Source organism: Pseudophryne corroboree, chromosome 9 (genome assembly GCF_028390025.1).
Source record: "Pseudophryne corroboree isolate aPseCor3 chromosome 9, aPseCor3.hap2, whole genome shotgun sequence".
NCBI classification, from domain to species: Eukaryota; Metazoa; Chordata; class Amphibia; order Anura; family Myobatrachidae; genus Pseudophryne; species Pseudophryne corroboree.
The window spans coordinates 474,248,190-474,263,379 of NC_086452.1; the positions used below are offsets into that span (position 1 = coordinate 474,248,190).

Here is a 15,190-nt window from a genome sequence, read left to right on the forward strand (position 1 = left end):
TATGTATGTATGTATATATATATATATATATATATATATATATATATATATATATATATATATATATTATATTTACCATACTATCCTTTTAAACCGGGAGGCTCATAATTACACAGGTTCTGTGGCTGATTACAACCAGGTGACCTGCAGGCTTGACGTCAGCCAGCCACAGAACCTGTGTAATTTATGAGCGTCCCGGTTTAAAGGGACAGTATGGTAAGCCCATATATGTGTATATATTCTCCTATATGCCGGCTGTATCAGTATAGAAACACAGAATGTGACGGCAGAGAAGAACCACTAGTCTTACCCTTTATTTTTAACGTTATGGTAACCGCATACCCGATTGGATTCTCTTTTCTTTGTAAAGAGATCCTTATGTTTATCCCATGCAGGTTTTACATTGCTGTACTACCTCTGACGGGAGACTATTCTACCTGTCCACTACCTTTTCAGTGCAGACTAGGGACTGTCCTTATAATCTTGCTTACCACTGTGGCTCTGCATATGTACTGTATCTGTAACATAGAATACAATGGACGCTGAACACCCCCTCCCCACTATAGTCCACCCTGCAGGTGACCCCCTCCCCCCTTCATTAGCACAATGATTGGATTCCTGCATTATCTGGTTGTATAACCCCCCCCCCCCCCCCCCAGCTATGTAGCAGAAGACTGGAAGCTGACACACCTGATGCAGAACAGGTGTCGGCTGCAGATCGCTATCTTCCTCCCTGGATGTCGGCAGGAGGGGACACATTCCATTTACCTGTATAACCAGGAACGTCACATACACAGCAATATGGCATGTGCTGCGGGACAGAATACGCCTCATTCCCATTCAGGTCCGGTGGGTCTGGCAGTAAAACCTTTATTTTCCCACCGGGCGGAGTTATTGGCGGACACTTGTGTATTCCCCGTCCTCACACAATGACACAGACACATTTATTTTAACTCTTTATTATCTGATGTCTGACTTGTGGCCAAAATATTGTTGAATTCATTGTATAAAATCCAAAGATAAATAGAAGATCTGACAATCGTATGTGCAGCTCTGATATAAAGGATTTAGCGGGGGAGGGCACAATGTTTGACCACTCCCCCAGGCACTGCCGTGAAGGAGGAGGAGTCTCGTACTTACAGGGGAATATTAGACATACGGAGCGATGTGCGGCTGAGTGGTCAGTAATGCAGGAAGTACTTTTAGAAATAAAATATATATATATAAAAAGAACAGCACGTAGCAGCCATTTTGCACGGTAAGACCTCACCAGAGGTAGGAAAATAGTTGGCAGAATTGAAGTTGTTGTATGATAGATAGATAGATAGATATCTATCTATCTAACTGCAGATATGGTATAAAAAGAACTGGTGGATTACAGCGAGTAATCCCAACTCAGGTCTTAATTATTCAAAATGGTAGCTACGATTTGCTTTACTCTAATATGAATAAAAGTGTGAAGATGCTACATTCTCCCAGTTGAGCGGTAACCCATGGCAACGGGAGTAATGAAATCAGCCTTTTTTGGAGGATTCTCCATTTCCTTTCATTCCACCACACATACAGGGGTAGGTCCTAGGTGAAAGGGTTAACTAGACATTCAGAAAGACAAGCGTTTACCGCTCAGTGATTCGCTTTGGCCGATGGATTTAAAAAAAAATAAAAAATGCAGAACCATAATTTTGCATTTATTTATTTTTTTCCCCTTTGAAAAGCAGAGGTGAAAGCCGTCATTTAGTAACTATATCATGAAGGGTCTCTATGGAAGACGTATTTCCTGGTTTGGCCAGCAGAGGGGGAACTACATTACATTCATGCGCTTGTGTGCCGCAATGTGGAGTATGAGGGTACTCCCATGGTGGAAATATGAAGGAATGAGATGTAGGCTGTAAACATGTGAAAAATAGAATATAAACCCACTATTACCTATAGCTGCCGTGTATATGTATCACATACTGTACACGCCAGCAACGTGCAACGCCAAAGCAGACACATAACTTAAAACCGGATAACGGGATACCTTCAGCCTATAGTATTTCTGTTGCTCTACTTGCAGGATCAGTCAACCCTTAGACGTCTCCTGTGCATATCCCAACTACAGGACAGCACCCGATGCTATTACTTACATTTAAAATACGCCATGTGTTTAAAAAGGTGGTGCTTCTGTTTTTATTAACCAACAGTCTAGCAGCCTCCTAGGTAAGAACTATAGATTGCTCTATTGTCATGTAGGTGTACAACAGGGGGAAAGGAAATACCTCATTACACTTCAGTCAGGACTATGCAATTAGAAAGATAAAATAACCTGTTTATACAGTAACGTTATTATGGCGAGATACGGTGTCGGCTAATTTACATTCATCAGTACAAGCTGCCATGTATAGTAGTTTGCTTACAGGCTGTGTGCGCCTAAACATAGCAACACTTGAATTTCTCCATCGACCTATATCTAGTGGCCACCAGAATGCAAAACACTTGAATTCCTCCCCATAGAGGTGAGGAGCAGCGTTAGCATTTTATTATATAAATAGTCCAAAATGTAACATGGTGCCTGCACAAAGTGATGATGCCGCACCAGCCCCGTAGCGTTAAAGGCTGAAGACGTGGCGCTATTTCCAGTTCCTTCACTGCACTCTATGTACACACAACATTCCAAGAGCAAAGATTCACTTAAAATCCTGTATCATTTTCTCCACCACACAAATCCACGGGCACCGCTATGGTCAGGGTTTCAGGTGTAAAAGTTACTGTAAAAAAGCAGATGGATAGTGTAGGACTTGTGTTACAGCACCAAGAGGGCTGTATATCCGAATGTTGTCTATGTAAGATAACAGTGGAGGGCGACGTAGCCAAACCCTGGCAGAAGTCATTTCCAAACTGTAAAAACGCTCATCTTTTGACCAATAAATTATATGATACATTTCACAGCACCACAATAAGATCTGACAGTCCTTGCAATCTCCTAGCTAACATTGTATAAAAAAGCAGCACATCTCCTTTAAAATTTCTCTGATACAGTCACAGACTTCAACTGTACGTGTACTTAAAGATCCCAAGAAGCGGTGCGTAGGCATTTTACAATGGTAGGCCCATTCCATAGCACCGAGCAGAGACGAGTTCAGGTGAAGGGGGCGGAGTCTGTAGAGCACCTTTGTCAGGACAGAATTTTGTTCCCTGCAGGGATTTTGAAAAGCGTCTCATATGATTCTCATCTGCCACATTCCCCTCCTGTCAGCAACTCCCATGATCCAATTAAAAAAAAAAAAAAATTCCAAAAACATTTCCTTTTTTTCTGTTAGTCTGTGCTTCACAGCAGCGCTTCACTTCTTCTCCTTCAACGAAGGACACAGACCAACACTTCTCTCTGCAGATGAGGGGTGATTAGATATATAAAGAAGCCAATATGGGATGTCCCGGAGAGGCAGCGAGCCCCCAATGGTTTGGTTGGCACAAGGCGATTATAGGACATCCGCTCGTTTGTCCCGCATTCTGCTCCTGGCTTTAGTTCTGGCTTTGAAGGCGGCGGAGTTGAACATGTGCTGAGGGGGAGACAGACAGCAATCAGCTGCGGCATGGACAAACAGGGTTGTGCTAATTAGGTTACATACTAGGAATAACAGTCACACATGTTCCACCTGCAGCTGGTGGAAGATGCCCACAATCCCGTACGGAGCTGTCACACCGTTACCATAGCTGGGTTCAAACTGTCCCCAATGTACGCTCCATTGAACACGGTCGGCAGGATGTAATGGCGTCCGTGATCGCTGGAGGTGTGGGACGCCAGCCGATCTCATGTGTTTTTTGTAAAGGGGCAAACACTTACATGGTAAAACCAAGCCTTGTATGCGATTGCCCTTTAAAAAAAAAATCACAGATCGGCCGGCACCTCCCGCGATCTTGGACTCCATTACATCCTGCCAATTAACACCATTTGCCCTTCAACTACACGGGAGGTTCCCGTCCTCCCTGAGCACGCCTTAGGACACCTGCGTTACGGTTTAACGCCCCACCTGCTACTGTCGATGGAGCATACTGGATACTGGGGGGTTTATTTACAAAACGTCGTGCTGTAAAACCCAGCGCTTCTGTTTGCGTTTAGGCCCGATATTTAAAGGACAAAGCTATTACCTGCAAGCCACGACAAGTAAAAGCATTGCCTTGTTATATATCGGGCATAAACACTATGAGAAGCATTTTGTGAATAAGCCCCTAGAGGTCACTAAACAGCTATAGGACCATGCAATGTCCACAGGCAGAGACCGTTCTACCATGATTGTCACACACACAGGGACACCTAATGTTTCTAGAGGTGAGTTATCAGTACAGCTGTGAGTGGGTCATTCCTGGCTCTCACCTTCTCTACGCGAGAGATCTTACTAGCTTTGATCGTAGCGGCATCCAGAACGAGTGGGGGGCCCAAGGAGAAGATGTCTCGTACAACCTCATTATGCTGGAAAAAGAAAGGAACGTGTATGGGACCAGATGTAATAAACGAGTGTTATGTCTGTGATATAAGCGGTCAGCGCTGCAGAATGTTACCTGTAAGTGATACCGCACTCCAGAGCCCAGTGTTTCTTTAAACGAGTTGTACGTTCTCCTCCGCGCCCAACTATCCACATACATTGACTCTAGGCCGAACTTTATGGTCTCCTCTTGGCACTCTCCGCTCTGCAGATGGATGAAAGACAGGGTACTTGTGAGAAAGATGAGACGGCAGAACCACGTCTTGTCTGATAAATACGCAGTCCGTAGGGACAACTACTCTGCTTTGCTTTTGTTGTAAGGATAATAATTTTCTATGGATGGGACGTTTTATTCCGCTGTCTGCCTGGCAAGTTCAGCAGCTCACCTGCGGAGCCATTTATCTATACTGTGTCCCATAATCTCTGTGTCTACTAGTACATAGCCACCACGTAATATGAAGCTGTGACAGTTACGGATCAGCCCGAGTGCAGTATTTCTTTGTGGCCCAGAGCAAGAGACGTGGTCTGACCACATTTACCAACGTCACATAATGATCAAATTAATTTAGATTATTTGGGACAGGGGCGTTTTGAGGTAAATTCTATGACAGACTTTGGATAAAACAAGGAACAGATCATTTGGTTGTGTGGAGAGGTCTATAATTGCCCAAACAACGTCAGAGCAGACAGAGGGGGGTATACACTCCCTGAGGTTCCTCATATCATAGAACAACTTCAGAGCAGGCAGAGGGGGTATACACTCCCTGAGGTTCCTCATATCATAGAACAACGTCAGAGCAGGCAGAGGGGGTATACACTCCTTCAGGTTCCTCATATCCTAGAACAACGTCAGATCAGGCAGAGGGGGGTATACACTCCTTGAGGTTCCTCATATAGAACAACGTCAGAGCAGGCAGAGGGGGTATACACTCCCTGAGGTTCCTCATATCATAGAACAACATCAGAGCAGACAGAGGAGGTATACACTCCCTGAGGTTCCTCATATCCTAGAACAACGTCAGATCAGGCAGAGGAGGGATATACACTCCCTGAGGTTCTCATATCATAGAACTACGTCAGAGCAGGTAGAGGGGGGGTATACACTCCCTGAGGTTCCTCATATCATAGAACAACGTCAGAGCAGACAGAGGAAGTATACACTCCCTGAGGTTCCTCATATCATAGAACAACATCAGAGCAGACAGAGGGGGGTATACACTCCCTGAGGTTCCTCATATCCTAGAACAACGTCAGATCAGGCAGAGGGGGGTATACACTCCTTGAGGTTCCTCATATAGAACAACGTCAGAGCAGGCAGAGGGGATATACACTCCCTGAGGTTCCTCATATCATAGAACAACATCAGAGCAGGTAGAGGGGGGTATACACTCCTTGAGGTTCCTCATATAGAACAACGTCAGAGCAGGCAGAGGGGGTATACACTCCCTGAGGTTCCTCATATCATAGAACAACATCAGAGCAGGTAGAGGGGGGTACACACTTCTTGAGGTTCCTCATATCCTAGAACAACATCAGAGCAGACAGAGGGGGTATACACTCCCTGAGGTTCCTCATATCATAGAACTTCAGAGCATGCAGAGGGGGTATACACTCCCTGAGGTTCTCATATCATAGAACAACGTCAGAGCAGGCAGAGGGGGGTATACACTCCCTGAGGTTCTCATATCATAGAACAACGTCAGAGCAGGCAGAGGAGGGATATACACTCCCTGAGGTTCTCATATCATAGAACAACGTCAGAGCATGCAGAGGGGGTATACACTCCCTGAGGTTCTCATATCATAGAACAACGTCAGAGCCGGCAGAGGAGGGATATACACTCCCTGAGGTTCCTCATATCATAGAACAACGTCAGAGCAGACAGAGGAAGTATACACTCCCTGAGGTTCCTCATATCATAGAACAACATCAGAGCAGACAGAGGGGGGTATACACTCCCTGAGGTTCCTCATATCCTAGAACAACGTCAGATCAGGCAGAGGGGGGTATACACTCCTTGAGGTTCCTCATATAGAACAACGTCAGAGCAGGCAGAGGGGATATACACTCCCTGAGGTTCCTCATATCATAGAACAACATCAGAGCAGGTAGAGGGGGGTATACACTCCTTGAGGTTCCTCATATAGAACAACATCAGAGCAGGCAGAGGGGGGTATACACTCCCTGAGGTTCCTCATATCATAGAACGTCAGAGCAAGCAGAGGGGGCTATACACTCCCTGAGGTTCTCATATCCTAGAACAACGTCAGAGCATGCAGAGGGGGTATACACTCCTTGATGTTCCTCATATAGAACAACGTCAGAACAGGCAGAGGGGGGTATACACTCCCTGAGGTTCTCATATCCTAGAACAACGTCAGAGCAGGCAGAGGAGGGATATACACTCCCTGAGGTTCCTCATGTCATAGAACAACGTCAGAGCAGACAGAGGGGGGTATACACTCCCTGAGGTTCCTCATATCCTAGAACAACGTCAAAGCAGGCAGAGGGGGGTATACACTCCCTGAGGTTCCTCATATCATAGAACAACGTCAGAGCAGGCAGAAGAGGGATATACACTCCCTGAGGTTCCTCATATCCTAGAACAACGTCAGAGCAGGCAGAGGAGGGATATACACTCCCTGAGGTTCCTCATATCATAGAACACCGTCAGAGCAGGCAGAGGGTGTATACACTGCCTGAGGTTCCTCATATCCTAGAACAACGTCAGAGCAGGTAGAGGGGGGTATACACTCCCTGAGGTTCCTCATATAGAACAACGTCAGAGCAGACAGAGGGGGTATACACTCCATGAGGTTCCTCATATCATAGAACGTCAGAGCATGCAGAGGGGGTATACACTCCCTGAGGTTCTCATATCATAGAACAACGTCAGAGCAGGCAGAGGAGGGATATACACTCCCTGAGGTTCCTCATATCATAGAACAACGTCAGAGCAGACAGAGGAAGTATACACTCCCTGAGGTTCCTCATATCATAGAACAACATCAGAGCAGATGTTTTGCTTCTTTGCAAAACCACCCATATTTACAAAGTGTGCCCCAGAGAGACATATCAAACAGCACTGTCTTTTGCTTCTTTGCAAAACCACCCATATTAGCTCTTTCTGCTATAAATGTCCGGGAGCACCACCAACCGTTGTTCTGTCCTTAAAGCCCTTTAGGCGAAATTGGCAGCTTTATGTTGGTTTAAACTGCAATTAGAAACTTCATTAGTATTATATATTTCTTATCAAGCAATGTACAATCTGTTCCAGTGCAGATCTCAAAAAAACCCACCCAATATAGGGTTCCTCATATAGAACAACGTCAGAGCAGGCAGAGGGGATATACACTCCCTGAGGTTCCTCATATCATAGAACAACATCAGAGCAGATAGAGGGGGGTATACACTCCTTGAGGTTCCTCATATAGAACAACGTCAGAACAGGCAGAGGGGGGTATACACTCCCTGAGGTTCCTCATATCATAGAACAACGTCAGAGCAGGTAGAGGGGGGTATACAGTCCTTGAGGTTCCTCATAGAACAACGTCAGAGCAGGCAGAGGGGGGTATACACTCCCTGAGGTTCTCATATCATAGAACAACGTCAGAGCAGGCAGAGGGGGGTATACACTCCCTGAGGTTCTCATATCATAGAACAACGTCAGAGCAGGCAGAGGGGGGTATACACTCCCTGAGGTTCTCATATCATAGAACAACGTCAGAGCAGGCAGAGGGGGTATACACTCCCTGAGGTTCCTCATATCATAGAACAACGTCAGAGCAGGCAGAGGGGGGTATACACTCCCTGAGGTTCTCATATCATAGAACAACGTCAGAGCAGGCAGAGGGGGTATACACTCCCTGAGGCATGATCAGTGGGAAAAAAAAAACACTGATCACCACCACCAAACAGGTAATTTCAACTTTAAACTTGACATTTATTTTGTACTGTCTGGACATGGCTACTAATAACAGATGCACAGACAAAATTCTTAAATGCTAGGAGCTTAGGAGACAAAATTCCAGAGCTAATTGCGATAATGACAAGGGATAACCTGGATATTGTCGCAATTACTGAGTCATGGTGCAATGAGAATCATGACTGGGACATAGCTATACCAGGATACAATTTATTTAGGAAGGATAGAATGGGAAGAATAGGAGGAGGGGTAGCAATGTATGTGAAAAAAAGCATAAATGCTACTTTAATACAAAATGTTGAGGACAAAACTGAGGCCCTTTGGGTCACCACAGAAACCGGGGAGAAGGACATTATTCGCATTGGGGTGATCTATAGACCACCAGGCATGGGGCAGGATTTGGACAGGAACCTATTGTTGAACATCTCTAAAATGGCTTTAAAGGGAGAAGTCATAATCATGGGAGACTTTAATTTACCTGATGTAAATTGGGAGGGGTCCTTTGCAAGTTCAGCTACAAGTGGCAAATTTCTAAATTCCTTACAGGAAGCATCTCTCAAGCAATTGGTGAGGGAGCCCACTCACAAAGACTCAATATTAGATTTAATTCTTACAAATGGTGACAGGATATCAGACATATATGTGGGTGAACACCTGGGATCCAGTGATCATCAAGCAGTATGGTTTAGTATAAAGACAGGATCCAACTCCTGTCACACAAAAACAAAGGTGTTGGATTTTAGAAATGCTGACTCTGCAAAAATGGGGAGATGTTTAAGTGATTCATTGGCGGACTGGAGGAACTTGGAAGGGGTGCAGGAGAGGTGGGAAAAACTGAAAAGTGCAATACTAAGGGCAGCAGACCTTTGTATCAAAAGGGTTAGGAAAAGCACCAGGAAAAGGAAGCCAGTGTGGTTCACAAAAGAAGTATCAACTAGTGTGAAAGCAAAAAAGATGGCTTTTAGGAAATACAAACAGACTCAAAAATAAGAATTTACTTACCGATAATTCTATTTCTCATAGTCCGTAGTGGATGCTGGGGACTCCGTAAGGACCATGGGGAATAGCGGCTCCGCAGGAGACTGGGCACATCTAAAGAAAGCTTTAGGACTAACTGGTGTGCACTGGCTCCTCCCCCTATGACCCTCCTCCAAGCCTCAGTTAGGATACTGTGCCCGGACGAGCGTACACAATAAGGAAGGATTTTGAATCCCGGGTAAGACTCATACCAGCCACACCAATCACACCGTATAACTTGTGATCTGAACCCAGTTAACAGTATGATAACAGAGGAGCCTCTGAAAAATAGGATTTTGGTACTTACCAGGTAAATCCTTTTCTTTGAATCCATAGGGGGCACTGGAGTACTCTTGGGATATGGACGGCTTCCACCGGAAGAAGGCACTGAATAAATTAATTTTTGAGACTACTCCTCCCCTCCATATCCTCGAGCACTTCAGTGTTTTTTACTGAGCCGAACAGGATCGATAGAGAGATTGACCAAAGGAGAATTACATATAATCTCACGGACAACAATAAAGTTGACACAAAACGTAACAGACAACTAAACAGTTGACACCATAACTGATTAACCCTTGTTAAATTTAAACCAGTCGTGAAAGTGTGTTACCATAAGAACCACTGAACTTCCTAAAACAGGTAAACTGCTCTGGGTGGACGTCCAGTGCTCCCTATGGATTCAAAGAAAAGGATTTACCTGGTAAGTACCAAAATCCTATTTTCTTTATCATCCACTAGGGGTCACTGGAGTACTCTTGGGATGTACCAAAGTTTCCTCCGTGGTGGGAGAGCTGTTTGGCACTTGTAACACTAAACGGCCAAAGCTAGATGCTGATGCCGCGAAAGTATCAAACTTGTAAAAGCGCACAAACGTGTGCACTGAAGACCAAGTAGCCGCACGGCAAAGCTGTGTCGTAGAAGCCCCACGACTCGCTGCCCATGACGTTCCCACAGAACGTGTGGAATGAGCTGTTACTGAAGTAGGTGGCTGTAACCTAGCATAAAGGTAAGCCTGACGTATGGTCAGTTTGATCCATCTGGATAAGGTTTGCTTAGAGGCTGGCCAACCCCTCTTAGCCGCATCATAGAGAACAAACAACGTATCCGTTTTACGCACAGTAGACGTTCGGGATACATAGATGCGCAATGCGCGAACCACATCCAACGTTCCAGAATCTCCTGTTAACACAGGAACTACTATTGGTTGATTGATGTGAAAAGACGACACTACCTTTGGTAGAAAAGCGGGATTCGTCCGAAGTTCCGCTCTGTCATCATGAAAAACTAAATACGGTGACTTGCACGACAAGGCACCCAGATCTGAAACACGCCTAGCCGAAGCTAAGGCTAAAAGAAAAATCGTTTTCCAAGTGAGAAATTTAATATCCACTTGTCGTAAAGGTTCAAAGTAATCGGACTGTAAGAAATCTAAAACCAGATTCAAGTCCCATGGTGCTGTAGGTGGAATGAAAGGAGGCTGTATCCTCTTTACACCCTGTAAAAACGTATGTATTGACGGCAACGAGGCCAATTTCCTTTGAAAGAAAATTGACAACGCAGATACCTGCACCTTTAGTGTGGAAAGACGTAGTCCTCCATCTAACCCCATCTGTAAAAATAACAAAAGACGGGATAAATTAAAAGATGATGTCGGAAATTTCCGAGCTTCACACCAACTTATATAAGTACGCCAGATTCTGTAATAATGAGCTGCCGTAACCGGCTTCCTAGCTCGTACCATGGTTGGTATAACAGACTCAGGAATGCCCTCTCTTCTTAAGATGGCTTTTTCAACAGCCACCCCGTCAAACGCAGCCGCGCTAAATCGGGGTAAAGGAACGGACCCTGTTGTAACAGGTCCGGACGTAGTGGGAGTGGCCACGGATCGTCTGCGAGTAACCCGAGGAGATCCGAGAACCAAGCCCTCCGAGGCCAATGAGGCGCTATTAGTATGACTGTGACGGACCCTCTCTTGATCCGTTTTAGCAACAGCGGGAGCAGCGGAAACGGTGGAAACAGATACACAAGGCTGTACGGCCACGTGGCTGTGAGAGCATCCACCGCCACTGCCCCTGGATCTCTTGTTCTGGACACATATCGTGACACCTGATGATTGTGGCGGGATGCCATCAGATCCACCTGAGGGTACCCCCACTTCTGGATCAACATCTGAAATACTTCTGGATTTAATGCCCACTCTCCTGGATGAAAATCCCGACGACTGAGAAAATCTGCCTCCCAGTTGTCCACTCCCGGAATGAACACTGCCGACAATATCACCTGGTGATATTCGGCCCATCTGAGGATCCGAGCTACTTCCCGCATTGCCATGCGGCTTCTCGTTCCTCCTTGTTTGTTTATGTATGCGACTGCCGTCGCATTGTCTGACTGCACCTGAACAGTCTGAAAACGAAACATGTACACTGCTTGTCTTAGAGCATTGTAAATCGCCCTGAGTTCCAGAACATTTATGGATAGCGATCTTTCGTGATTTGCCCAGAGGCCCTGGAGCCGATGACTCTGAACTACAGCTCCCCAACCTCTGAGACTTGCGTCTGTTGTCAGAATTATCCAATTCACGACGCCGAATCGTCTCCCTGCAGATAGATTGTGTATTTTTAACCACCAGAGAAGAGACACCCTGACTTGTGGCGACAATCTCACCCTGTGGTGCAACTGCAGATGTGATCCCGACCATTGCGCTAACACCTCCAGTTGAAACGGACGTGAGTGAAACCTTCCGAACTGAAGTGCTTCGAAAGCCGCCACCATTGTGCCTAAAAGGCGAATGCACAAATGTACTGAGACTGTGCGTGGCTTGAGCACTAATTGCACCAGATGACGAATGACCTGTACTTTCTGTTGTGGCAGGTAAACCTTTTGTTTTACTGTATCGAGAATCATCCCTAGGAATTGAAGTCGCTGACACGGAATTAGATGTGATTTCTTTAAACTGACTATCCAACCGTGCTGAACTAGTACATTGTACGTTAGCAAAGCATGCTGGAGAAGCAATTGTTGAGACGGAGCCTTTATGAGTAGATCGTCCAAATACGGAACAATTATTACCCCTAGGGACCTGAGATGAGCTATCATCACGGACATTACCTTGGTGAATACCCGAGGCGCTGATGAGAGGCCAAACGGGAGAGCCTGAAACTGGTAATGGTCTCGCCTTATCGCAAACCTTAACAAACTCTGGTGAGGTGGCCAAATCGGAATGTGTAAGTACGCATCCTTGAGATCCAGTGCAATCATGAATTCCTGCGGCTCTAACCCTGCAATTACTAACCTGAGAGATTCCATCTTGAATCTGTGGTAAGTGACGTAATGATTGAGACCTTTTAGGTTCAATATTGGCCTGACTGAGCCATCTGGTTTTGGTACCAGAAACAGACTGGAATAATAACCCTGCCCCTGTTCCTGCACGGGGACCGGAATTACAACTGCAGCATTCAGCAGAGACTGAATGGCAACCTGCAGAACTGCTTTCTTGTCGTCCGACACAGGCAGTCCTGTCGTGAAAAATCTTCCTGTCGGAAGATAATCGAACTCTATTTTGTAACCCTCTAATACTAACTTGCGGATCCACCCATCTGTGGACGTCTGCAGCCACGCCCCCTGAAAGCTCTGAAGGCGTGCTCCCACAATTGGAGATCCGAGATGGGCTGGGAGCCCGTCATGCCACTGGTTTGTTAGTGGTCTTAGTGTCTTGACGACGTGCATTGGATTGTCGAGCACTACGTCCCCGACCTCTTCTACCAGGTGTGACTGCTCCTGTGCCCTGCCCACGAAAGGGCTGAGTTCTAAAGGATTTGAACGCCGGACCAGAATATTTCCGTTTAGGTATAGTTGTAGGCGATGGAAGAAACACAGACTTTCCTCCAGTAGCCTCAGAAATCCATTTGTCCAATTCAGGACCGAAAAGCTTCTCGCCATCATAAGGCAATGCCTCTATACCTTTTTTAACCTCCGTCTCCGCCTGCCAAGAACGCAGCCAAAGTGCTCGTCGTACTATGACTAGCGATGAGGACAGGCGAGAAGTAAGCTGACAGACGTCAGTAGAAGCTGTACATAGATATTCAGCAGCTTCCCAGATTTGATCCGCGAGAAGTATAAGATGGTCATCTTGCAGAGCCGACTTGAGCTCTTTTATCCATACCATTAAAGCTTTAGTAACCCAAATGCCAACCAACCCAGGTCTCAGCAGCACTCCGGCTGCTGTATACATGGACCTTAGCATAGCCTCTATTTTACGATCTGCAGGGTCTTTAAGCGTAGTAGCAGTTGGTACTGGTATGGTTAACTTCCTTGTAAGTTTGGATACGGATGAATCCACCAATGGTGGGTTCTCCCAAGTAGCTGTCATGGACTCTGGAAACGGGTAACTCGATTTAAATCTACGAGGAATAGAAAACCGTTTATCCGGATTTTTCCGTGATTCCAGTAACATTTTATTAAGAGATTCCGAAATAGGGAAACACATCGGAGATCTCTGTCGTTTAGTAAAAACTACCTCATCATTCGTCAGGGGCTCCTCAGTTTCCGTAAACTCCAGCGACTGACGTACTGCTCTGATGAGATTGTCAATACCTGGGCTGTCAAAATCGTCACTATCTGACTGTTGCCCTATTTCGCCCTCCTCATACTCCTGTTCAGTGAGGTCTAGTGTCCCAGAGACTGGAGAATTATTAGGAAAAGGAAATTTATCTTTTCCACTCAAGGTGGGCCTCTGACCAGATTGAGACTCTGGTAACTCAAATGGTCTCATTTTAAACTCAGATCTTGCCGCCTCTCTTTCTTCACGAGAGGCGGCCAGCTCTGATTGTAAACCAATACATCTGCAAGTAAAGCCCATGGAGGGTCCAGAGATGGTGGTTTTACTTCTGAAATCGTATTTATGGCTGTATTAACAACACATGCTGTACATGTGGTGGATCCATCAGGCAACACACTCTTACAGACATGACATGAAAAATGTTTCTTAGATTTTGCTGGTGTCTTACTCATTATAAAAGACAGACAATACAAACTACACACAGACAGACTGCACGACTCAGTAATAACACCAAAGTTCCTGGTATATATCAGGCAAGTGCAGTGCCTGCCAGCAATAAGAAAACTGACCCCAAAATTCCCCTAGTACCACTCTTAGCCGAGATGTAATAAAGGAAACCTGGAACAGACAGGAGAACATTAACATATTAAGCATGCCAAATACTGCCAATGTCTCCCCCCCCCCACTCCCACGACCTTCGTGTACAGCACCGGGTCGGGGCCTGTGGAAGTCTGCATAGGGCCGTGTGAGCGGCCTGTACCTGTAGGCCCAGGCAGCGGGAACTCCTCGGCTGCTGCGGGCGGATAGCGGAAGCAGCGAGCGTGCTGCATAGAGCCCTGGAGCGGCCTATGCACACGCGCTCCCGCCCGCCACACACATTTTGCGGAGTGTCTGTGTAGCCAGGCAGCGCTGCTGCGGCGCCGGGGAGCAGCGGTCTGGTATTTAAGATGCTGGGAGCGGAGAGTGAGAGCGCGCCGCATGGAGCCGTGACGCGGCCCATGCACACGCGCTCCGGGCAGCGGTGAGTACCCAATACAATCCCCAACAGTGGAGCGGCAGCAAGAGCTGACCGCCCCTAACATACCTGGACCGTGACCAAAGTCTATGACGGGGCTTCTCATCCAAGCTCCGTCCAGCTTTTTGCAGGCAGCCTGCAGGTGGAGTGAGGGAGCTCTTTACAGAGAGGTCCGACACTCACGGCTGTTCTCAGCCGCTTCCACTGTC

At 46.3% G+C, this 15,190-nt stretch overlaps 1 protein-coding gene across 2 annotated transcripts in view; it reads right to left on the bottom strand.

Annotated features, from left to right (window-relative positions):
- Positions 1–943: 943 nt before the first annotated feature.
- IFRD2 (interferon related developmental regulator 2) overlaps positions 944–15,190 on the bottom strand; it is a 137,926-nt gene continuing 123,679 nt past the window's right edge. For both annotated transcript variants that reach the window (XM_063941400.1, XM_063941401.1), the window contains 3 exons: positions 4,540–4,668; positions 4,355–4,450; positions 944–3,539 (listed from right to left, as the gene is read on the bottom strand). In XM_063941400.1, coding sequence (XP_063797470.1) covers positions 3,459–3,539; positions 4,355–4,450; positions 4,540–4,668 — 306 coding nt within the window. In that variant the 3' untranslated portion in view covers positions 944–3,458. The remainder of the gene's footprint in view (positions 3,540–4,354; positions 4,451–4,539; positions 4,669–15,190) is intronic.